The sequence below is a fragment of the Lutra lutra genome, chromosome 10 (assembly GCF_902655055.1).
Source record: "Lutra lutra chromosome 10, mLutLut1.2, whole genome shotgun sequence".
In the NCBI taxonomy this organism is placed as follows: domain Eukaryota; kingdom Metazoa; phylum Chordata; class Mammalia; order Carnivora; family Mustelidae; genus Lutra; species Lutra lutra.
Window position 1 is genome coordinate 55,037,010 of NC_062287.1, and position 25,267 is coordinate 55,062,276.

The following is a 25,267-nucleotide window of genomic DNA, read 5'->3' on the forward strand; positions in this document are numbered from 1 at the left end:
CTTGTACGTGTTCCTACCTGCAGTCATAAATTTTAAGGGCATGTATTCTTGCAGACCCTGCAGTTGATTGGGAGACTTGGTCCCAGGAGCAGATTGCGGTGCACAGGGCATGAGTTTAAAGACGGGGGCTCTGATGTCACGGGAGGGAGCAGTGTGGTGGTGGTGCTGGTGGAATCCAGGAAGACTTCACAGAGGAGCTGACATGTGTGCTGACTTGAAAGGTGAATGGGAATGTCAGGCAAGGAAGCCAGGGCGAGAGAACTGGTGGAGGAAGGGGATGCAGCTAGGGAGGTAGGTGGAATATCCCCAGAGGGGCCTCCCTGCTTGGCTAAGCAGTGAGAAGCCCTCACGAGGTTATACCACGGCTTGAGCCATGCCTCTGGGCTAGAAGGCTCAAAAAAGCCTAGAGGAGCCGCAGGGAGCCCACAGGAGTTCTGGTTGGTGGCCAGGCGAGAGACACCTCGGCTACCAGAGCCCTGCAACCCCTCAAGGTGGGGGTGGTCTTGGTTCTTTCTCTTCTGCACTGACTTCCTGTCACCCACTGCTGGATTGTTCTGATGACCTCAGCAGTTTCCCGGAGAGCAGGATGTTCCCAGCTGGTTGTGCTTCTGAGATAAGGGGACAGACGAAAGCAGGGGTAAACCTGAGGGCCCAGCTGGAAGTGCCTACAGACCTCTCCGGAAGCAGCAGTGTCGGGGCCTCACCCCCATCCCTGCAGGAGACAGGGGGCTACATGGCCCAGGTCCAAAGGGCCAGCACCTGGTACGGGGCGGGGGGTGGGGGCAGAACCCTGTGCTTCAAGTCCAGAGACTGGGGCGCTGGTCTTTATGTCTCTGCTGGCTTGCTGTGTGACTAGGACAAATCACTTCACTTCTCTGGGCCTCCGTGCATCTATGGGGAGCATGGAACAGAGGTGGGAAGGAACACCTGCACTGCAGGTGTATGTGGGAAGGGAAGGTGAGGGATGTGACTTCACAGAGTGCAGAGGACCACACCAATGCAAAGGCTTAGGGCAGACATGGCCTTTGCTCCTGGGGGCCATTGCCAGAATGCGTATACTGCTCCTGGAAATGGGCAGAATGGGCAGAAATGCTCCCTGGAAAAGCCTCAGCCAAAAGGGCAGAGAAGATCCCTGGGGCAGACCCCTGACTCCAATCCTAGCTCCCTACCATTTTGTGGCTTTGGGCGCTGTGGTATTGGGCAGGTCGCTTCCCGCTCTGAGCCTCAGGTCCCCATGAGGACAAAGAGACTAGTAGTCTCTGCCTGGCAAGTGTAGCCATAAAGGGGGAGGTGGGAGGAACATTCTAGGTGGGAGGTGGCCCAAGGGGCCAGCCCCTGACCTCATTTTACCCTCTCCTTGCTCTTTCTTCCAGTGGGAACGCCTCTGGTTCCTGCTCCTCACCTTCACCTTCGGCCTCACACTCACCTGGCTGTACTTCTGGTGGGAGGCCCACAATGACTACGATGAATTCAACTGGTGAGTGGGGACAGGGAGGACGGGGACACAGTGCCGGGACCCTGGGCTGGAAGGTGGGGGGCTCTGGTTTGAACCTGTCTCCCAGGCTGGCCCTCAGAGCTCTCTGTGTGGTTTTGGAGACAGAGTCCTCTGGAAGGCACAAAGGTCTACAGGAGCGGAGACCGGCTGGGGAGAACACGGCTTCCTTCCTGGTGTGCTCTCATGGGAAACAACAGAAGACTAGGGCAGGGCTCAGCCAGGGTCTGGGGCCTCTGGACCTCATCGTAGATAAAAACACCAAGGCCCAGAAAAAGACCAGGGCCTCAGTAGGGGAAATGATTCCAGATACCAGGCATCTGAAATCCCTGTGCAGGACCTTGGGCTGGGCTGGCAGATGCTAGGGTTCTAGGATAGCTCAGCATCCTTTATGGGCATGAGCCTCAGGTCCAAGGGCAGGGCCTTCTGAGGCTCGTACCTGGATACACAAGGGCACCTGTTTCTTCCTCACCCGCTCCGTGGCCTGCCTTTGTCAGACAGTGGAAGGCACGAGAAGGGGAGCAGGTTCCCTGGGTTCTAGCGGGGAACTGCCACACAGACAGGTGTGGAAACCAAGGCCCCAGGTCACGCAGGTACTGGGAGCAGAGACGGGGCTTGGAAGCCAGGCCTCCTCGCTCGCCATCCCCTGCTGTCTTTACCTTCTTGCTGGATAGTCAGCTCAAACTCAGTTCATTGTGACCGTGAGCACACTCAGCCGAGCCCCTCTTAAGCTCAGTTTCCTCTTCTGTAAGCTGGGTTAACTCCCCCCTCATCAGGTCTTTCTGAGGATGGAACGAGACTGTGGCCATGGGAGAGCTCAGAGCTCCATGTCCCCCTCAGGGCCGCTTCCTGGGAGGCCGGAGCTCCAGCTGGAAGGCGGCCATGAGGTTAGAATGTGGGATTTCTAGGGCTCTGAGCTTCTGATGGGCTGTGGTGCTAGGATTCTAGGCTGATCCTATTAATGAGCCATTAATGGAGTCTGGGGATCGACTCTCCTCTGCACGGCATGAGGCTGTGGCCCTATCATTAATGAGTACAATAAAGGATTGCTGCTGTCCCCCTGCAGCCTGGCAAGATAAGCCTGGGTCCCAGAGGTGGCCTCTGGCCTTTATTAAATGCCATCGATCAATTATTCATCCTCCCAGGTATCCAGAGCACAGGCTGTGTAGTGCATGGCTGGAAACATTGCCTGCTGGTCCTCCACGGCAGACCCTGAACAGTTCTCCTGAACTGGAGGGTTGCTGCCTGGGAGATCATTGGGTCCACCCCCGTCGTGTATGGATGGGGAAACTGAGGCCCCGAGAGGGCAGCACTCACCCACAGCTGCAAAGTCAGTTAGTGCCAAAAGAGTTTGGGGACCATCTGAGGGGACTGAAGCTTAGAGAGATCAAGTAAACTTTCCAGAGTCACACAGATCTGGGACAGGGACTTGCATCACACTGTCCACAGAAGTTCCTCACTCTGCCCAGGAAGTAAGTGCCCTGTTACTGGGCAGTTCAAGCAGAGGATGGGTGTAGGGGGAGACTGTAGGGGGAAGGCCTGCCTGGGACTTAGGGAAGGCCTGGAGACCCACAGCTCCCTCACCTGTCACTGTGGTTTCTTAGAGTCAGTGCTGGGATCCAGGAGACCCTGGCCCGGCCCTCCGGGTATCGACAGTATCTGGGGATCATTCACGCAGTGAGAGGATGTGAGCAAGAAGCAGGCGGTCAGGGTGGGATGTGAAGAGCCGGGGAGCAACCCTGTGGGCTATTGCTCTCCAGGAGGGCTCCCTGCGAAAAGTGAGAGACAAGTGCCACCAAAACCTCTTTCAGGAGTCCTTCCCAAGGAACAGGTCCTGCCCGTCTTTGGGCCTCGGTTTCTCGAGCTGTATGGTGAGAAGAGTACACTCAGTGGTGTAAGCAGTAGGTTTTCCTCTGGAATCTGAAGATGGGGCGGGGGGGTGGGTGCTGGGGAAGGCGGGTGCCCCCAGCGTGTCCTCCTGGTGTCCTCTCCCAGGCCCAAGATGGTAGCAAGCCAGAGACTGCCTGCTGCCGGCTCACGTTCTCTGATTACCCTCAGTGAATGGCGCCTTCTCTGAGCCTCAGTGTCCCCAGCTCCAGGGAGGATGTGGGTGGTTCAGTCTTTCTGAGGAGTAACTAAGCAGCACCTACCAGAAGCTTTAAAAAGGACATTCCATTTGGCCCTATAATTCTATTTGTAGGAGCCTATCATAAGAAAATAATAATACAGAAAGCTATGTGCAAAAAAAAAAATTGTGTGTGTTCATTTATAAGAGTGAATCATTGGAAACTGTTTTCATTAGTAGAAAGTTGGCTACATATGGCACATTAATTCAGCAGACCACACGGCTGTTCGAAAGTCACGCTTCCTCAGGGTTTTTACTGACATCAGTAAATTCTTGGGTGAATAATGAGAAGAGAATTGATTGAGTACATACCACGTGCCTTGCCTCACTTCGTGCTCAGGAAGCCTGGTGAAGGGCACTTTGTTCTCTCCATCCTATAGAAGAAGAAACAAAGGCTCCAAGAAGTCAGGGACGATGATATCTGAGCAATCCTAGGACCCCCAAATTTTAATATTTTAGCGTTGAAACTGAGATCAGTGTCACAGTCAGTGGCACCTTCACCTTGGGGAAGCCTGTCCCCAAGGAACCCTGCAGGGTCCTGCAGAGAGAGGCAGAGTGGGGATTGGAACTCTTGACCTCCCTCCAAAACCCAAGCTGAGCACATGTGCTAGGCATGACAGGGTCCTGGCTTTGCTGTTTTACAAATATATAAAATCAGGGGAAACCCATTGAAGAGAAGTCTACAGAGTCTTGGTGATGGTTCCTTCTGGGCAGTAGAATGATGGTGAATTGTTGTTTTCTTCTTTATGCCTCTGGGCCTGCCCGGGTGTTCACTGGCCTGACCAGTGAGCACGGAAACAGTGACGGTGTCACGGAGCAGTCCCAGCCTGGTCGCTGACCCTGGCCAGGAGAGTGGATGGGCTGCTGGCCTCCCGGGAACCTCCTGGCTCCCTGGTGCAAGTCTGACCCCTCCCCCTCCCGGCAGGTACCTCTACAACCGCATGGGCTACTGGAGCGACTGGTCAGTGCCCATCCTCGTGACCACCGCTGCCGCCTTCACCTACATCTCGGGCCTCCTGGTACGTGCAGCTGCCCGGAAGGCAGGCGGGCCTGCTCCCAGCGGGAGGGTGAGCCACCCTGGTCGAAGGGGGGAGCTGGCTTTTCCCAGGGCCTTGTAGTCTCCTGTACCGCTGGGGCTTGGTCTCAAGGTGGGAGGTCATCTGGCTTTTGCCCCATCCGGGAATGTTTTACTCCTGACCCAGTGAAAGCCATCTTGCTGCTAGGGCCCACTGCAGACTGTCTCTTCCAGAAGCTTCTGCTTTGGTTCCTGCTCCCAATTCTCTACTCCCTCAGACTCAGGTCAGTCCCCAGGCTGAACTAGAAGCTCTCGGGGGACTAGGCTCAAGTCTGCTTCAGAATCCTGGGGCCTTGAACTCCCAAAACATTCACTGGGCAGCCCAAGGGCAGCAGGGCCCAGTGAACTGTCAAGGGAGAAATTGTAGAGGAGGAGGAGCCTAGAGGCCTAGAATAATCTGGGAGGTGGCCAGGCTTGGGCTAAGCTGGGCACTCCCAAGCCTACAGGGAGGGTTGGTAGATGGTTCCGAGCCAGGCTGAGAGTGGCAGCAGGCAGCAAGGTGTCTGGGAACTCATAGAAACCTTTGGGTCACAAATGGACTCTGACTGTCCCTCCGGGGGCCCCCTCTTCAGGTCCTGGCACTATGTCACATCGCTGTGGGGCAGCAGATGAACCTCCATTGGCTGCACAAGGTAAGGGCTGCCTCTGTTGGGGGGCTGGGGGAAGGGAGACGGGGCTAACGGCTGCCGCAGAAGAGGAAGAGCTTGGACGCGCCATCCTTGCTCCTCCTTGTTCCAGTGGCTACCAGAGTTCCCACAGGCTGGCCTCGGTTAACTCATTTAACCCTTCCAGTAGCCCTATGATATAGGTAATGTTATCATCGCATCTTGCAGTTGGGAAAACTGAGGTACGGCGAGGTTAAGAAACTTGCCCAGGGTCTCCCACTTAATAAAATCCTAGCTCAGTAGCTGTGGACTGGTCAGCACAGGTCACAGGCCCAGCTCCCTCATTCTTCACTGAGCCCCCAGTGTAAAACTCGGCCCGGTGATGGGACTCCCCCCTCAGAGCCCTTCCCACCACTCCCCTTGCTCCCTCGGTGATCTCACTGCCCCAACGAGCACTAAGGTCCTGCAGGACGTGGGCCCCGCTCACACCTCCCAGCTGCTGTGTGGGACAGTCACCTCAGCTTGCACTGCATGAGACAGCCCACGCCTTCACAGCACGACAGCCTCTTCTCTATTTACCTTTCTGCCCTTGCCTCCCTTTCTCTTTCCTTCCTTGGTTTGCCTCCCCCACCTACAGGCTGCTTAAGATCCCCCAGCACTGGCAGGCCCCCCCACCACAGTCCTGAGCATCTGTGCTGTCCACTTTTGCCTGGCTTCCCCACCCCAACCCTCCCCAGTCTGGGAGCCCCATTTGCCCATCTCTGTGGCCTCCAAGCCCCACTGAGGCCTGGGCCCATACATACATGCCGAGCCTCAGCACTCAGGCCGTTCATTGCACACCTGGTGCTGAAGGTACGTGGCTGAGGTCTGCCCTTCCTGGGAACTCAGTGGGCATGGGGTGTGGTAAAAGCCAAGCAAGAGAGCCTCTCCTTCCCCAGAGCACATGGGCCTTAGAGGGAGGCTGGACATTTCTTTTTTCCCAGAGCCTGGCTCAGAGTGAGCATGCCGTTTAGGACGGGGCAGAAATGTACAGAGGTAACCATGAGTCCATGAGAGGGGTGCAGAGTGACCAGGGGAGGGGCTCACTTCCTGCTAGAAGAGGGACACGGAGCAAGAACAAGAGGATAGAGCCAGAAGCTGGACTGGGCAGAGGGGAAGGTGCCAGTGGCCATCCAGGGGACCTCCGAGGTCAGGCGCTGGGGAGTCAGACCTGGCAACTGAACTCTGAGAGGCCTGAAGACTGGCTGGCAACCCTTCCCGCTTCCTCCCACCTGTCACTCTCTCCTAAGGTCTCCTCTGGGCTTCTGAAGTCCCCTCATGGGGGCACTTTCTTCTTCCGGCTGGGCAGCTGACACTTGAAAGAACTCCAGCTGGCACGCCTCGGGGGGCCCGGCACCCACTGGGGTCACCTCCTCTAGCTCAAGTCTCCTCCTCAGCAGGCCAGGTCACACCCGCTTGATCCTGGTGGAGAGGCCCAGAGCCAGCCCTGGGGAGCAGATCAGTACAGGGAGTCATCCCCTAGGGCTGGAAGGATCAGATCCTTCGTGAGCACAACAGCCAGCTCCTGGGGTGCCAGTCCTGCCTTCCTCTCCCCTCAGCCCCCTCCCGTGAGATCTCAGCATGAGCAAGGTCTTTCTAGGCAGAACTGATCCGCAGCTGAACCTGCTGCACCAGGAGGGAGGGGTCCCTGGGGGGCTGGGAGTATTCAAGCAGGGGTCAGAAATTCTCCTGTTCTGCTTTGAAGATTCTGTCCCTTGATTCTAAAATTCTAAAGAATCCTCTCCTTTTTTGTTTTAACCAATGTTTGACCATCTAATACATTGACATGGTTCAAAATTAAAAAGGAGCTAAAAAGTATGCAATGCAGATCTCCCTATCTCCCTAGAGATACTTTAACCATGTGCAAATATACATGTATATTTCCTGTTATCCTCCTCCTTTCCCCTAAGCAGCCTGCTCCCTCTCTTCTGCACCTTGGCCAAACCAGAGCTCCTTGCCCTTCGTGCACTGAGAGTGTTGCCATCGGTGCCACCCCTCGCGCCTGCCCACCAGCTCCTCCCTGGTTTCCCACACCCTCCTTTCCTCACCAGCATGGTGTGGCAGTGAGCTGGACAGAGAGTTCTTGCGACAGAGCCTCGTTGCCCTGTGCCACAGATCCACACCCCACAGTCGGGGCTTAGAAAACACCCTCGCCATAAAGCGTTCACCAATTTCTTTCTTGGCTTTGGCCAACCCGACGGGTGAAGATGCCGCTCATTTGAACATGCATTTGGAGTCACTCACCTTTCCTTTTCCATGAACTGGCTCTTCCTCTCTTTTGTCCTTTTAGCGATGGGATTTGCTTTTTGCTTTTTGATTTGTAGGACTGCTCTATAGATCCAGAAAATTAGCCCTTTGGCTGATGAACTGCAAATAATTCTTCTTGATTCATCTTTTCACTGGGCTAGTATTATTGCCATAAGAACTTTTTTATTCTTCAGTGTGTGAATATATCATCTGTTTGATGTCTTCCGGGTTTTGTGTCAGAGTTAGAAAAGTCTTTCCAGAAAAAAATGTCTCTGTTGGTATCACTTGGTAACTGTAGGTTTCTACCTTTTTTTTTTTTTTTTTTTTTTTAACATTCACCTATTTTATCTTTCTGGAAGTTATTTAGGGATATAGTGTGATCTTTGTTCTTTTTTAGATGGCTTCCCAGGTCCTCTCTGTTCAGTAATCCATTCCTTCCTTCTAATTGGAGATGACACTTTTATATTAGACTAATTTCTTAAATGTATTTAGATCTGGGGGCGCCTGCGTGGCTCAGTCAGTAAAGCATCTGACTCTTGATCTCAGCTCAGGTCTTGATCTCAGGGTCATGAGTTCAGGGCCTGCGCTGGGTCCCACACTGGGCATAGAGCCTACAAAAAAAAAAAAGAAAGAAAGAAAGAAAGAAAGAAAGAAAGAAAGAAAGAAAGAAAGAAAGAAAGAAAGAAAGAAAGAAAGAAAAGAAAAGATCTTTCTGAGCTTTTTATTTACTTCCACTTATCTCTCTGGTCTCATGCCAATATCGTCTTGCTTTACCTCTGACAGTTTGATGTTTTAATCGTTAGCTTTATTTTGAGCCTCTCTGGTTCCCCAGGTCGTGAGTAGGGCTGGCTGCAGAGCAGAGCGCCCGGAATGGTGCAGAGAGGGAGCCATTTGGGGCAGGCAGGGTACTGCGAGCAGTTCTGGGTGTCCTTTGGGGACCTTCCCCCTTCCTCCCCAGTCCTCCCAAGGTTTCTGTTTCCCAGAACCAGGAGCCAAGTCCAGGGGCCCAGAAGATAAGAAGGTCAAAGTGTGCTTGGGGCCTTCCAGTAAACAGGAGGTCCTTTCCCTGAGATGCCCTGTTTCCACCCCACCCTCCACTCCAGAATTGGCTCTGAGGCCACTGCTGCGAGGGGCTTTGACCACAGCTCCACCTTCCCAGGCTGTTCCCCGTCCCGACACTGCCATGCCCCATCTGTGGCCTTGTCTGACTCCTCTACCACAGCGGCAGCAGCCCCCAGCCTAGGGGCTGCCTGGAGGAGGTGTCTGCCAGTGACTCAAGCTGCAGCCCAGGGAAGAGGGTGAGGCACCGTGCAGCCACACCACCAATTACCAAGGGAGCTGGGCCCAGCCTCCCCCACACCCCCTGACCAACCAAGCCAGGGTCCCCAATTCTTCCTGGTGTCCGGCCCCCTTCCTGTCCAGCCGCTGTTCAGGAAGGCACACTTGTGCTAGGTGTTGCTCCTCACGGTAGCCATGGCCTTGTGTCCTCGGCGCTCATTCTGTGTGTCTGACACTTTCCACACAGTATGTCGGTTACTCTCGGTAATAATCTTGCTCATTTGGTATAATGCCCGCTTTTCCAAAGCTACCACTAACACTTAGCAAGCATTTACTCTCTGGGTGCCGACCACTGTGCTTACCGGCACGCCACCTGCTTTCTGTCCCTTGTCCCCACACCCCTTTCTGGTGGGCACTCTCTCTTCCCATTGCACAGCTCAGGAGATGTGCTTCGGGAGGCTAGCCTCTCCCCGTAGGGATGCAAAGTTGGGGTCTGACTGAAGGATGGGACGTGCAGGGCCCCGAACCCTGGCCTGCCATGTGGACCACAGAGCCCAGCGTCCAGCTGCACCTGGGAGGCTGCCCTGTGACCCGTCTGCAAGCCTGGCTTCCAGCCCCTTGCTGCTTGGACAGGCTGCCTGTGTCTTTGTCCCTTCCGCTGTCCTCTCAAACCACGGTCCCACCTGTGCAGAAGACCGAAGACCGCTTTCACAGGAGCCTAGCGGGCCATCCCTGGGCCTTCTGCATGAACTCTATCCTTTCCAGTCAGATGTGAGGAACAATGGTCATGTTGGGCGTCAGTACTATTATTGTGGCTTCGGGAGACAGCAGGGTGGGGGGGACCCCACAGACACTGAACACGGCAGTAACGCCTCTAAGCATAATGGTTGCCACGACAGCAATAGCAAGACTCAGAGAGAATAACAATTTTAATTGTGCTAGGATTATGGGAAATCAGCGTTACTGCAAGCCTTTCCACTAGCAGTTAAATGTAGTAAGACTGTCAGAAGCAACCCTCCAGAGACCTTTGCGGTGCGCAGGGCTGGCCTGGAGGGGGCGGTGGCGTGGGGGGGCAGAGAGCCTGTGTGTGGAGCAGGGATTCTCAGGGATGGCGAGCATACCGCTCCACCTCCCTCCACGGCAGTGTGACACCCCAGAAAAAGCACGACCTCTGGGACAGGCAGGATGGGGTTTGCTTCTGGATCTGCCCCTCAGAACTACACAGCACGCCAGCTGTGCTGAGCGGTTTCCCTGTGCATAAAATCAGGGTGATCATGACCTCACCCGGGACATTAGAAGAATAAACATGAGGAAAGCAGGACGTCCCTCCCCTGGCCCCGGGCACACAGGCCCTCTGTCTACCTGTGCCTCCCCTCTTCCCGTGTCCCCCAGGCCAGTACATTATAGCCCTCCGCCCATCTCAGCCTCATCACTGCTGCTTATGGGAATGTTCATCTCCAGGCTGATGGGCTGCAGTGCCAAACCTCCAAAGGAAAACTTAATCCCAGGAGGAATGAATCTTCCCTGCCTGGCAGGGGATGGAGATGGATCCACCACTGTCTCTGCCCTCGCCATCCGGGCTCATTCAGTTGGTGGAGGGCTCTCAGAAGGCTGCTGCCTGGAGGAAGGTGCTGCAGGAAGGGGGACAGTGGGAGACAGCAGCTGTAGGGCAGGGTGGGGCCTTGACTAGCGCATTATGGAGAGGGGGTTGGGGTATTTGGGGAAGAGGTGTGACTTGAGCTTTAGGTGCCAGGCTTGGCAGTGAGGCTGCGCACAGTGGGGGGCGGGCGGGAGTAGGTAGAAACTGGGCTGCGCTTAGTTTTGGGGGAGCATCTGGCTTTGCATGAGATGTTCCATATTCATCTGTCCCCAGAGCTCTCTGTCCTGTGGAGGTCCTGTGTTGTCTTCCCTTGGAGTCACACTCCTTGCTTCCTCCAGGAGGCAGATCAGAGGGCAGCCCCCCCCGCCCCCCGCCAGAGGCCAGAAGCTCAGAGGCAGGGGCTGGGAGCAAGCCTTGGCAATGGGGCCGGTGGGGCTGCACCCTGCCTCACAAGTCACCCTTCACCCCAAGAGCTGCTGGCTGGGCCAGGAGAGTGACCGGCTGAGCCCAGATGTCCCCACTGGCCGAATATCTTCCCTCCTCACACCCTCAGTGGGGCTGAACACTGGGCTGCGCCTCCGCCTCCCCCCAACTTCCTCCCACCTTCTCTCCTCTCCAGCCTCCCTCCTATTCACTTGAGGTCCACAGGCCTCCTTCTGCCTCTGTCCCTCACTGTCGCTTCTGGCTGGCCGGCTCTGGCTCTCTTATAGTCATGCCTCTTCTCCACTTCCCCGCCTCCCTGCTTTGTGGGTCTCTCTTGCACTCTCCTTCCTCCTTGTGTCTCTCAGCCTCTCCTGCTGCCTCTCCTCCCCTCTCAGACACACTGGGGACACTCTGGCTGTCCAGGCACACCTGTTCTGACCCTCTGTCTGGTGACTCTTCCCCTTCCAGATAGGGCTGGTGGTCATCCTGGTGTCCACAGTGGTAGCCATGTCAGCCGTGGCCCAGCTGTGGGAGGACGAATGGGAGGTGCTGCTCATCTCCCTGCAGGTGAGTGAGTGTGTGTGGGGGGGGGGGGGGGTGCTGGGCAGCCACTTCCTCAGAACCTTCCAAACAAGGCAGTGCCTTTTCATGGCTCACGTCTCTCCAAAGGCCCAGAGGGAGTAGGGGGCGGTCTGGGTCACAGAGTAAGTCAGAGCAGGAAGGAGGCTACAGCTCGGGGTTTCTGCACCCTGAGTGTCTTCCACTGAAAAATGGAGACAGAGTTGCCTGCCCCATGGATAGAGACAGTCTATCAGGATGCTGGTGACCAGAGGGAATGGACATGGCTGCAAGCCAAAGGTCCCTCTTGCCCCTTCCCATACACAAGGGCACAGCACCATTCCTGCACGTCGGGGCCCTGGCCGCCATCACTGCGCTCTCCTGGATCGTGGCAGGACAGTTTGCCCGGGCAGAACGGACCTGTAAGTATGACTACCTGCCCTCACCTAGGCGGCCTGGGGACAATGTGTCGCTCTTGGCGTGGGGGGGGGGGGGGTTCTGGTTCAGAGTGGCCCACACATTCCACCGAAGACTGCAGCCCCAGTAGGCCCTGCAGTTCTCTTCTGCATGCCTATGTGGGAGTTAGAAGTCAAGCTCACCTTCCCAATGGCAGCTGCCCATGGTGCAGGGTCCCCACAGAGTGTCTGGATCCTGACAGGTGGAGAGAAGAGAGGTCCAGCATCCCCCCTGCCTCTGACCTGCCCACAGTTTGTGGGTGGGCCTCCTGGGAGCCACACGGCTCACCAGACAGCCTCACTCACAGCCTGTGTCTGCAGCCTCCCAGATGGCCATTCTCTGTACCTTCTTCGCCATTGTGTTTGCCTTGTACCTGGCACCTCTCACCATCTCCTCTCCCTGCATCATGGAGAAAAAGGACCTGGGCCCCAAGCCTGCCCTCATCGGCCACCGCGGCGCCCCCATGGTGAGTGCCACCTGAGGGTCCTAACAGAGTTGCGGGGAGGAGCTGCCATTCTGGGGAGACAGGCCAAGACTAGCTCCTTGTAGGGAGGACCTTGTAGGGAAAGGGACAGAATAAGCATAGTGTAGCAACCATAGTAATCCCTTCCAGAGGGTATGTGGGAGAACTGGTGGAAAAGCTGGGGAGCTTAGATGGGACTGAATCCTGAAGCATCCTGAAGCTATCTTGCTAAAAATATTTAACTTTTATCCTGAGTGCCCCGGGGAGACAAGGGAAGGCTTCAGGCCAGGCCAGACCTGGCCAGGTTGTGGGTTGGGAAGGCCCAGGAGAGAGAGTGCTGGGTGTGGGGAGAACAGCAGGACCCTGGGTTACAAGATCCAGAAGGAACACCTTCCAGGCTGTGGGGGGCGGAGGGGATGGGTGCAGCTCAGAGCCCATTGCTAATCGGAATGTAGCTGAACAGGGTTGAACTGGAGAGAGGAAGAAGTCAAAGTCCGAGCCCTGTGACCCCACAGTAGACCTTCCACTTGAGAGGACGGGTTCAGAGGCATGCTTCCCTGGCCTTTTGGCAGCTGTGGGAGCCTGGATCAGTCCCTATCTGCTCCGTGCCCATTTCCTCATCTTGTGTCCTGGACTAATGGAGAGTGTCTGGGCCATGTGAAGTAGGACTTAGCACACGTGAAGGGCCCGGCTATGAGCCTGGTGCACAGACAGTAAGAGGGAGACATTCCTGCTTTCTGGGGCAGGCCCTCTCCCTTCTCTGGACCAGGGGTTCCTTCAAGAACACCCTGAACTTGTGGTTCTTAACAGAAGCAGTACCACTTCCCACCCCCAGGGGGCGCTCGGGGACGTCGTGAGAGCTTTTTCTTGGGTTTTGCAGTGATTCAGAGTTCCATGATGTTACTGAATTTCAGGGTAGTCAAGGTGGCCTCACAAAGTAACTTTTAAAAGGAGGTGCTGAATCCAATAGGGCTGTGAATCACCCTTAGGTTCTTCCTCTCTACCTGTGGTGAGTGTTACTGTGCCCATTTTCTAGGTAAGATTCAGACACCTGTGCCCAAACTGGACCCTGGAGTCCTCCCAACATATATCCCTTGCTGGTCCCAGCACCTGGAGGAAACTAGCTGGAAAGGCCATGGCTGTGGAGTCAGAGGGATCTGGGGTTGGGGTCCAGTTTTGCCCCATGTTGCCTGGGTGTCTCACCAGTCCCCTCTGAAACTTATGCTACAAAGGATCATGAGCAGAGCTTAGAAGCACAGCCCCCTCAGGTGGGTGGAGCCCAAGATTACAGCCCCTCCTCCGTGCAGGACCCAGATCACCCACCCACCTGCTCTAGAGGTCTGGGGACAAGCTCATGCCCTGAAGGGGTGGTGCTCAGCCAAAGGGAAGGAGCTGGGTGGCCCCAGCATGGATTATTTTTTTTAATAGGAAAAATTTCTATTATTTATAGAAGTTGCAAGAATGGTATAAGGAATCCTAGAAAGAAGAATAGTATAAAGACTCCAAGACCACAGTCAACACTTATCAGTTCTCTTGCCGCTCTCGTTTTCTCTATCTCCCTTTTTTCTTTTCTGAAATATTTTAAAGATTTTTAAAAAGATTTATTTATTTTAGAGAACACAAGTAGGAGGGACAGAGGGAGAGGGAGAGACAATCCCAAGCAGACGCCACACTGAGCATTGATGAGATGCAGGGCTCCATCCCACGACCCCAAGATCACCACACGGGCTGAAACCAAGAGTTGGATACTCAACTGACTGCACCACCCAGGGCACCCCTATTTTAAGATTTTTTTTAAAAAGTATATTTATTTAAGCAATCTCTATACCCGATGCTGATTTTGAACTTGTGACCCTGAGCTGCATGCTCAGGACACCTTGGTGGCTCAGTCAGTTGAGCATGGGATTCTTGGTTTTGGGTCAGGTCATGATCTCATGGGTTGTGGGATCAAGCCCCAGGTCAGGCTATGCTCTTCCCTTGGGATTCCCTCCCTTGGGATTCTCTCCCTCTTCTTCTCCCTCTGCTCTTCCCGCCTCACACCCCGTGTTCTCGTTCCATCTCTCAAAAATAAATGAATAAAATCTTTTTAAAAAGAAAGCTTCATGCTCCACAGACTGAGCCAGCCAGGCACTCCTCTACTGTAATATTTTAAAGCAAATCTCAGCTATCCAGATATCATATTGTTTTGCCTATACATACTTCAGGATGGATCCATAAGGACTTTTTTTGTTGTTGTTTTAATATAATGACAACTACAATGCTGCTGTTACACCCAACCAAATTAATAGTAATTCTTTAATATTATCTTATACTGCACCCATGTTTAGCTTTCCTTTGTTGACTCAAAAGCTCCTTTTTACAGCGGAGTTGTTAACAATCAGGATCCAAACGGGGTCCACATGGCGCATCTGGCTGACACGTCTTCCCAGTATTTTCTAGTATATGGTGATCCCCCCCCACCCCGTTTATATGTCAAAGAAATGGAGTCATTTCTCCTGTAGAATTTCCCACGTTGTGCCTCTGGCTGATCGCATCCTCAAGGTGGCTGCAGAATGGCTGGCACACGTGTCTGACATGGCCCCATGTGTCACTGTGCCTGCATGTGTGTTGGGGTCTACACCCGAGTGTGTCACTGCTTCTGGACCCATGCATCTGGGTGTGACAAGCCGGAGTGCACACTGCTGTCTCCGAGAGGGCATCTGTGTGCCCTTGGGTGTATGGACCCGTTTGTGACAGCCACCCCCACATACACATTCCTGACAGCAGAATTCCAGCTGGGCTTAGGCCTGAGGCATGTAGGGATGAAGATTCACCCTGAAAGATTCACACAGGTGTGCTCCTTGGAGCCCTTTCGGGGTCCCCAGGCTGGCCATGGAGGGCTAAGTTTCCACAGCTCTTTCTCCAGGGGCCAACACCTACCCCAGGGAGACCTGAGTTTACAAAGCCTCTGCCCTTCCCCCTCACTGCCTCTGCTCCCTGGGGTTATTTGTTGCCCCTGCTGTGCTCCTTTGTGTCTCCTCACAGTCTACCTTCTGCAGCTGCAGCCCACAGGGGAGCGCTGGCACCCCTCACAGGGTCACCTGTGAGAGGCCTGGCCGCAGGGCATTTAGAGGCGGGAAGGGCAGAAACTCCACCAAGTCCATGCCTGTCTCTGATGCCTCGGAGGACCTGTGCCGCCTCCAGGTGGGGCCTCACACAGCCCACCTGACTGGGAGAAGGGAGCCCTGTCCTCCAGAGCTGCTCTGCCCCAAGGAAAGAGGAAGAAAGGAGCTCATTTATAGAGACTGCTGCTGTCTCTCTTCTCTCCTATGAGCTCGATAACATTAGCCTGTTTTACAGCTAGAGAAGCCAAGGTGCAGAGGTGAGGTGAGAGGGAAGTGGAATCATTCCTTCTCAGCCCTACAGCCCTTGCTGTACCAGGCTGCCTCCCAGAGGAAGGGGATGTGTTACATGTGGGAGCAGCATGGACAGAGGGAGAGAAGAAGGACACAAGTGTGTCTCTGTGGGAATGAGATCGGCCCATCCCTTCACTGCCAGACCTCCCTTCCCCTTCCAGCCTGCACTGCTCTGGCTCCTAGTCCAATCCTTGGTATGGTTGTGACCCCCAGTGGTGACACACGGTATGACAGGGTCTTCAGACCAAACAGACTAGGGAGGGAGACTTGGAACTCTGACTCCCAACTTGAAGGACAAGTGAATTCAGAGAACACTGAATATCACCCCCAAGGGAAAACGGGGAAACTGAAGTCCCTAGGAGAAAGAGTTGCACCAATGGTCACAAAGCTATGGCAGGGCCAGGGCTAGAACCAGAATCTTCTGATGTATATGCTACAGGATTAATAGTAGTCCCTTATTAAGCACTTACTGCATATCAGGCAACATGTTGGGGGCTTATAATCCATGTAACCATCTAGGAGATGGTCTTGTCATGTCTGTACAGATGCAGAAACTGGGCACCCCGTGGAAACTGCCATCCTGAGTACCCCCTCCTCTCCCTCTGGGATCTCCACCCAGACCCTGGGAGTAACCAGGAGGAAACATGGCTTGCAGCTCCAGCCCAAGACTGCCACAAGGCAGAGAGCTGTATAAGAACCTTCACACCCCCACATTTATGTACATCAACACTAACCACCCCTGCCTCCTCCCCCACCAACAAAACCTGTGAGGCAGGCACAATTTAACAGATGAGGAAATGGAGCCTTGGAGAAGCTGCATGGGTACCCAGGGTCCCGCAGCTACTGCCTGGATGAACGGGAACTAGAAGCAGGCTTACTCCAGCCTCCCAACACAGAAGGTTCTGCATCAGCTGGGGAGGTGTGTATCAGCTAAATTCTGGCTCTCCTCTCCTGCCCAGCTGGCCCCAGAGCACACGCTGATGTCCTTCCGGAAGGCCCTGGAGCAGAAGCTGTATGGGTTACAGGCTGACGTCACCATCAGGTAGGTGTGGCTGTTGGGAGGACCACAGTCTCCCATCATCCCTGCTGCATCCACATTTGGGACTCTGCTGAACCTCAGGTCCCAGAGCTTCAGAGATGGGAGGGCAGAGGCTTGGATGAGCCACTGAGTGCCCACACCCTGTTTGTGCCAAATGCCAGGATACAAAATAGGGAGACAGATGGGCGCTCATGGTTCAAGCAGAGGTAGGGGAGTGGGATCTAGAGTCCCGCCACAGATGCAGTCGAAGGAGAGGCCAGCTGTATGTGGCTCAGCAAGACGGAGCTTGAACACGGGTAAGGGAGATAAGCACACACAGAGCGAGATAGTCACTGTGATGTTCAAAGACCACATAAAATGATTTCTATGTTCTCAACATGGAGATTATAAAAGCACCTATTAGTACAAAGATTGAGAAGAATTCATAGCCATCTCACAACAGAGGAGCTCTGAGAAGGGGAAAGTGGGGGCTACCACGTACAGTTTACATAGGTGGTGCAGTGAGTGAGGGCACCACACGTGTGAGGCTCCGAGTGTAGACACCACAGAACTGTGTGTTCATCACTTTCCAGCAGGTGGTGGTAAGATGCCCTGAGGAAGGGGGCCATGCATACCTCTTCTAAGATACCACATGGGCTGCTGGCAGCCCCAGTGGGGTAGAGGAGGAGGGCGGTAGGGGGGAATGTGTCCAGGGGGCCTGCATTTGTCCTGTCCTATTATGGCATCACATGGATTGGGTTCTCATCAAGTTCTACCACTTCCCGGTCTAGTGGGCTTAAGCTAGATAATTGCCTTTTCCCAGCCTCAGTTTCCCCATTATCAAATGAGGTAGCACCTTTCTGCTACCCCACTCTAACCCTCACAGAAAGCCAGAGGGACTCACCCCATCCACCCTGTGCACAGAGGGAGCCTGAGGCCCAGAAAGTAGCAAAGCCCGCTTGGGTCCCATGGGGGCTGGTGTATGTGGGTGGGAAGGAGTGTGGGGGCATTGGGGAGGGATCACTGGCAGGCAGGTGAGGGGCCTGGGTGGACAGTGACGTGGGGGTCCCACCTTCCCGCAGCCTGGATGGCGTGCCCTTCCTCATGCACGACAACACCCTACGTCGAACCACCAACGTGGAGCAGGAGTTCCCGGAGCTCGCCCGCAGGCCCGCCTCCATGCTCAACTGGACCATCCTGCAGAGGCTCAACGCTGGCCAGTGGTTCCTGAAGGTGTGGCTCTACCTGTCCCAGCCCTAGGCATGGACCACACAGGCGGGACCCCACGGAATGAGGGGGCTGGAGGCGGCCAGCAACTCAGAGGACAGCTAGTCCCCTAGCAGCAGGGACTCACAGCCAGGCCAGTTAGAGGCCTGCTTGAGCTCCCGCCGCTGGAGCCCGGGTGCCCTGTGGCGTGGTCGTCACTGCTTGTTCTGGTTCTATCTTCCCCGTCAGAAAAAGTTGATGGCAATGATGAGAGTTAACAGGTAAAAACTGTGACTTTGTCAAACTCCAGAGGGAGACTGGTTCCTATGAAATGCTACTAAAGGAGAATGTGCAGGCGTCTGGGAGAAGTCCCAAGCAAATGACTTCCAGAAAACCGGGGTGGCGTGGATAAGCTAGGGTTGGGGTCTCCTAGACCCCCCCACAGGGCCCCAGCCAGCAGGTCGCCTGACCCCGTGCCCCAGCAGCCTCTCGGTGCTGGGGGTGCTGGTGATGTAGCCGTGTGTACCCCTGTCTCTGCCAGACGGACCCCTTCTGGACGGCCAGCTCCCTCTCACCCTCCGACCACAGGGAGGCACAGAACCAGTCCATCTGCAGCTTGGCGGAGCTCCTGGAGCTGGCCAAGGGCAATGCCACTCTGCTGCTCAACCTGCAAGAACCACCTCGCGAGCACCCCTACCGCAGCAGCTTCCTCAATGCCACGCTGGATGCCCTGTTGCGCTCTGGCTTCCCCCAGCACCAGGTGAGCCCCGCCTCCGCGCTGCCCGCCCGGACCTCCACTTTCGCCAGGGCAAGAAGGGGAGCACACCCCTTGCCGTCCTGACAGGTCAGCCCAGGGCCCAGAGGGAAAAAAGGAAGGCCTTCAGAGTGGACAGCGGGCAGGAGGAGGCTCTCTGGAACACTGCTACTTCCACATCCTTGTGGCCTCACACTCAGAGATCAGAGAAATCAGAAACCACTTCATGGTAGCACACGGGACTGGTGGCAAGCTGCAGAGTGACGTGGATTATCAGTCTTGTGACAGGGGTCCGGAGGGGAGAGCAGTTTCACAGGCTTGGCCAGACCACGTTGTCCCCTATAGATGCTTATTACACGTGAGCCTCACCCGTGGGCTGCGTCCCATCGCCTTGAACCCTCCTAGGGGCTTTAACCCCTAGGTAACTGTAACCCCAAGTGAGGCCGCCTGCTCACGCCTGCAGGTCATGTGGCTGCCCAACTGGCAAAGGCCCTTCGTGCGGAAGGTGGCTCCTGGTTTCCAGCAGACATCAGGCTCCAAGGAGGCGGCCGCCAGCCTGTGGAGAGGCCACATCCAGAGGCTGAACCTGCGCTACACTCAGGTGTCCCGCCAGGAGCTCAGGTGCCCACCCCAGCTCACGCGGTAGGGGTGGGGGTCAGATGCGCTGGGGCTAGTGGTTCAGAGAGTAGAGCTCGAGAGCTCTGGAGTATCAGACAGGTCTGGGTGTTGTCTGAGCTTGGTCCTCTGGGGATGGAGACTCCTTTCTCGGGGACAGCTATGAGGACAGTGGGTTCATAAAGGGGTCCCACGCTAGGCCCGGAAGCCCCGCTTGGAGGGCTGACCGCCTCTGTCTGCCTGCCCCACAGGGACTACGCGTCCTGGAACCTGAGTGTGAACCTCTACACGGTCAACGCGCCCTGGCTCTTCTCCCTGCTGTGGTGCGCGGGGGTCCCCTCCGTCACGTCCGACAACTCCCACACCCTGTCCCAGGTGCCTTCCCCACTCTGGATCATGGTAAGTTGGGGAATAGTGGGGGGGGGCAGCGGGTCCCTGGCGGTGTGTCAAGAGAGCCTGGGGCATGAGGTGGGGGCAGGCTCCACGCTTGGGGCTCTCTGGAGAGGTCTCAAGGGGGGAGCAGCATGGGAGGAGGATTTTCACAACCTCTGGGGTCTGCACGGAGGCGCTAGGGGGTGGGAAGAACCTAGGCCCAGCCCATGGGGAGAACAACATCATTCAACGGCCCTAGAGAAGTAAATTACTACTTGGGGCTTGGGTTTTGGGGATTGATTATGTTGTGTTTTAAAGGAAGGGAAGGCATTAGAAAAAGAGTAACAACAGAACAAGGATAGGGAACATTAAATGCTGTTCTGAGAGTACAGCAAATAAAACCAATTTTTATCTGGCTGAGCGAAGCTCTCCTGACAGGCCTGAGCTCCAGTTCCAGCTCTGCTACTGGGGGCTTGGGGCACCCCTGACCTCCCCGCTGTGCTCCACTGCCACCTCCCGGAGGACGTGATAGCCAGTCCAAGGGTCTCGTTATGGCTGAGACAGTGTCAGGCTTACTGAACCGAATCTAGGTTATGGGCGATGTGTCCACCCACCTGCCCACTGTCCTTACAAACCTCCAAGGGCTCTGCTCAGGACAAGGTGAAGTGACTTGCTAGCAGCAGCAGCAGCAATGAGGACACTCGCATTTTCAGGTCACAGGAGCTGACCAACAGCAAGGACTCCAGGCGCAGCCCCGTCCCTCCTCCAGTTTACTTGAGCTCGAGGGCCCGGGAGGCCTGGCCGCACTGGAGGCTTCGCCCACCCTGGCCCCCGGAGGGGGAGCCCCTGCACTCCACATCCTACGGTGACACACGTACTCTTACACCCGCACAGATGCCGTACACCTCTCCACACACACCCCTGCATACCGGCTCGTCATTTACACCTCCATATTTAGCTGCCTGCCTTCCATTTACTCCCCTTCCACTCGGAACCCCCTTAAACACACAAACACTCCAAGCTTATTAACACATGCCCCCTTCACCCTGACCACTGTGTCTCTTATGCTACACACACACAGGCCCACAGTGCTCAGAGCCCACACCTACAAAATACTATCTCAAGGCCCCAAGCCCCAAAGTCCCCTCTAGATCCTCCGTAGCCCTTCCCTGATGGTGACATGGGGTTGTCCTCCCCACGGACCCTCAGTCTGGAGGTCTGGTATGAACCAGCCAGGACTGAAAACTGGCCACGGGCCATCTGTCCACAGCCCCCCGATGAGTACTGTCTCATGTGGGTAACCGCGGACCTGATCTCCTTCACGCTCATCATCGGCATCTTCGTGCTCCAGAAGTGAGTGGGCTCTGACCCCCTTGCATGCCCCACAGACCCAGCCCCTGCCCCAGCGAGGTAACCCTCCTCCCGAGCCCGCGGCCAGGAGAAGCCCTGCCTGGGCAGCCTGTTCAGGGTAGGACTGTCCAGCGGGGCCCCCCAGCCCCTTCTCCTCAGCCAGCACGGGTGGCTTTTGGAATGAGCACCCAGCTGGGAGCCCAGAGCCAGCCTCGGCCACGACCTGCTCTGTGGACTCTGGCAGGTTGGGGTCCTCTCCGGCTGTGTCCTCACCTGTTCCCCAGGGTCTGGGCTGTCACCAACACTCAGCACTCAGGTGTGCCATGCTGGAGACCTCCTGCCTGTCAGGGTGGCAGCGGGACGGCGGTGGGCGGTGCTGTCGGGAAGTGGGGTTAGTCTGGGGGAGGGCTTAGGGCCAGGCAGGGGCAGATCCGGCCACAAACAACTGGCTGTTTTATTCCTGACTGACGTTCTTTCTCTGTCACTCACCGCTCTGATCCGGCGCATGTCCCTCCTCTCTCTCCCCACCCCCCTCTCTGCTGCACTCTGGCCTCTCACAGCTATCACTTGATCAGGTAATTCTGGTGTGGTCTTCCTCTCCTGCTCCTCTTTCTCCCTCCTCCTCACCATCCCCTTCTCCAGTTCCATCCAAAAACCTGCTGTGCACCAAGCCTATGCCTGGGTCAGGGTCCCTGGTGGGCCACCCTCCCAGAATCCTCCCCTGGTAGCCTGATGCCTCCTGCTGTCCCCTGCACTCCTCTCCCCATCTCACCATGTGTGCGCAGCCTCCCTCCGGTCCCCCTTGATGTTTCTGTGGATGGAAGGAAGCCAGTGCTTCCTAGCAGGTGGCTGACCTGGCCTCTCTCAGCACCAAAGCAGCTCCCTCCGGGGAGGAACTCTGCCTGGCCACCCCTCCCAAGGCTGGCACTTGCAGGGACCTTCACTACTGCCCTGAGCAAACCCTACCAAGTTCTGTCTCTCCCTTCCCATCTTTCGGTGTCTCCCCTTGGGCTTTGCCTCTTGAATCGTTGCTTATCTTTCTGTGTGTCTCTAATCTCTCTCACTCCCCATTTCTGCCTCCTACCTGACTCCTCCCGCCTTATACACACAGCCTCCCTGCTTTCCCCTAGGGGAACCCCACAGTGGTTGAGCTTCCTGTCCTAGATGTACCTGGCTGCAGAGACCCTGGCATGACTCCTTCCTCCTGGGCTTACTATGAATTTCCAACATGAGTCCTAGGTCCGGGGGATCCAAGCCCCCACCTTGGTCCAAAGCCTTGGCCCTCCTGGTGACAGCTTCCCAAACTGCTCCCTGGCTGAGGGACGTTGCCCAGCGAAGGGACATGTACTGGTCCTTCCTTCATCCTCTCCATCAGCAGACGCCCCCATGTGCTGCTGCTGTGCTGGGCCTCTAGCAAGGAGCCAGGCCTTCACTGTTGGAGCCCCAGGGTGCTAGGGGGCAGCCGAGGTGGGCCAAGTGCTGAGATGGACAGGCCAGGCCCGCTCAGTGTCCAGCCAGGGCCATGACACGGTCTTCATGGGGGTCAGGAGAGGACTGACAGAGGAGGGGACCCTTAGGGAGGCCATTCCCTGCAGGCCCCCTTCCTCCACTCATATACTCAACAGATACCCTGGGCACCCGTCACACAGCAGGTACTAAGGTTGGCACCAGGGACACTGTGACAAATGAGAGACCCAGTCGCTGCCCTCAAGGACATGTAGGGCAGCCAGCCCAGCCAGCCCACAGGCTGCTTTCCCCTCTGCTTCTTGCTTTCCCCTGTCTGTCTGCTCTTTTAATTCACCCACCTGCCTGTCCATCTGTCCATTTCTGCTGTGCTGACCCCATCTGGAAACACCTGATTTCTCATGGAATCTGGGCTCCCCCTCCCACCCCAGCAGGACTCAGTGCCTGGGGGGTTGGGTTCTTGTTTCCAAGCTGACCCCTGCTTCTCTTGGTGGGAGTGGGGGTGGGGGTCCCGTGAATCTTTTGGTCTAGTCCGTAGGAAAAGTCTTAAGTTTGGACACCAGGGATTTGGGGCTGGTTGAGAGGAACTGCCAGGCAAGACCTGTTGAGGCAATACCTGCCCTGGGCTGGGCACAGGACCCCACATCCCCGGCTCGGCCTGGCCCCTGCATGCCCCGCACAGCCCCATCTCTTGCCCACCAGCCTCCTTTTATTCCCGCCTCCCCACGAGGGAAGAGGCCCCTCCTCCAGGGCTGCTGGAGCAGAGCAGCCTATGGCCCAGACACCCTTGCCTCTGAACCTGTGAAGACAAGGCACCCACAGCCTCCCCTCCCTCCCGCACTTCCCCTCTGGCTTCACTAGCCTGGCCCTAATGAGGGAGCGGGAGGATACAGCATCTGGGACTCCCTGAGATTGGTGTATACCCCACAGATGGGTGTCAGAGTCATGCCTGCTAAGCTCTCCCCCAATTTGTCCCATTCAGAGTCTGTGTGCAAATGTGGGCACCTGACACACAACTCCCCAGCCCCAAACAAAACATCTTCGGGGCAAGGGGACCTGATCTTGGGTTCCGGGGACAAGGGGGAGGCTGGAGAGCCCTGGCTGAGAGTCAGTAGACTCCGATTCAAGCCCTATAGCTCTGCCCTCATCTGGGCCTCTGTTTCCCCATCTGTAGTCAGACAAGAGTCTTGCTGGTCTCTCAGGCCAAATCCAGATAGGCACTGGGACTGGACAGGACCCTGCTCCAGGGAAGGGTGGGAAAGGACCTGTGCCCGTGGGCCATCTCTGCAGGTGGCGCCTGGGTGGCATACGGAGCTACAACCCCGAGCAGATCATGCTGAGTGCTGCAGTGCATCGGACCAGCCGGGACGTCAGCATCATGAAGGAGAAGCTCATCTTCTCAGGTAGGCAGCCCTGCAAGTTGAGGCAGGCCGTGGGCTGGGTTACCTCCAGCCCCCGACGTGCACACACACCTGCATGTGACACATATAGGCAGGAACACAGCATGGACACACATCTGTGCCCCTGGCTTCACAGACACAGAGAGAAGCGCACACCCCTCCTCGTGGTCATCAGCTCCAGACCCCGTGGCTGTCAGCCCCACGGGTGGTGGGCAGGGTGACATGCAGTGGGGGTGGGGGGGGCTGCTTTTATGGCTCACCTCCCTCTGCTGGTTTATACGCCGTAAATATTGATTTTTCACTCTTGCTGGCTGCCAGCCCCCATTGACATTCCAGTCTGATGGAAGAGGGAGCTGTATAAATAAATACATAGAAAACTGGGTGCCACTAGAGCTCTAACGGGCATACTGAGCCAGAGTGGGGTACAGAGGAGAGTGGTCAGAGCTCTCTGGGGCAGTGAGGGTCTCGGGGCCCACTTTGCAGGGTGACCTAGCTGGAATAGGAAGGACGCACAGGAGGAGCCTGGGTGGTAGGTTGGAGGTGAAGGATGACTGAGCAGAGGAAAGGAAGGGTACTCAGGCAGGAACAGCTGATGTTCAGAGGTAGTGAGGGGCTATGGCTTACTGGGGTACCAAGAACTATCCACCATTCCATATGGCATGAGGGGTGGCCTCATGCTCACTTACCCCAGCATGGTACTAGGGAAGCACTCGGGCCTCACCCTGAAAGCAGAGTGGGGTCATGGGCATGTCTGTCCTTGATACAGTAGGGCCGTAACAAGCACCACAAGCTGGGTGGCTTAACCAACAGAAATTTATTGTCTCCGTTCTGGAGGCTGGAAGTCCAAAATCAAGGTGTTGGCAGGGTCGCTTAATTCTGAGGGCCTTGGGAGAAGGATCTGGTCCTTCTCTCCTTAACTTGTGGGTGGTCCTCTTTGTGTTGACATGGTGTTCTCCCAGTATGCATCTATGTGTCCAAATCTCCCCTCTTTATAAGGACACCAGGCAGACTGGACTGGGGCCCACCTTAATGACTTCATCTTAACCAATTACCATCTGCAACAACCTTATTCTCAAAGTCACATTCTGGCAGTACTGGGGGTTAGGACTTCAACCTATGATTTTGGGAGAGAACACAATTCCACCTATAATAAGTATGGATGGTGGACAAGAGGGGGAAGCTGGAGGCAAAGAAACCAGTAACTCAGGAGAGACTGAACGAGGAACACAGAGGAGGGGAGAGATTTGAGGAATATTTAGAAGCCAGATGGGCTGGGGTTCAAATCCCAGCTCTGTCCCCAACTAGACAGGTGAACGAGAGCATGTTGGCGTC

The 25,267-nt window shown here is 55.8% G+C and overlaps 1 protein-coding gene across 11 annotated transcripts in view; it reads left to right on the forward strand.

Moving 5' to 3' along the window:
• Positions 1-25,267, forward strand: part of GDPD5 (glycerophosphodiester phosphodiesterase domain containing 5) — an 82,545-nt gene that overhangs the window by 55,029 nt on the left and 2,249 nt on the right. For 8 of the 11 annotated variants that reach the window (XM_047692868.1, XM_047692864.1, XM_047692869.1 and 5 more), the window contains 14 exons: positions 1,374-1,477; positions 4,543-4,636; positions 5,265-5,324; positions 11,353-11,451; positions 11,771-11,864; positions 12,219-12,364; positions 16,716-16,798; positions 17,857-18,007; positions 18,522-18,740; positions 19,198-19,355; positions 19,601-19,748; positions 20,992-21,074; positions 21,632-21,646; positions 23,826-23,938. In XM_047692868.1, the coding sequence (XP_047548824.1) occupies positions 1,374-1,477; positions 4,543-4,636; positions 5,265-5,324; positions 11,353-11,451; positions 11,771-11,864; positions 12,219-12,364; positions 16,716-16,798; positions 17,857-18,007; positions 18,522-18,740; positions 19,198-19,355; positions 19,601-19,748; positions 20,992-21,074; positions 21,632-21,646; positions 23,826-23,938 (1,567 nt within the window). Of the gene's footprint in view, positions 1-102; positions 222-1,373; positions 1,478-4,542; positions 4,637-5,264; positions 5,325-11,352; positions 11,452-11,770; positions 11,865-12,218; positions 12,365-16,715; positions 16,799-17,856; positions 18,008-18,521; positions 18,741-19,197; positions 19,356-19,600; positions 19,749-20,991; positions 21,075-21,631; positions 21,647-23,825; positions 23,939-25,267 lie in introns of those variants that run through there. The other 3 variants (XM_047692873.1, XM_047692871.1, XM_047692872.1) reach the window with 3 other exon arrangements.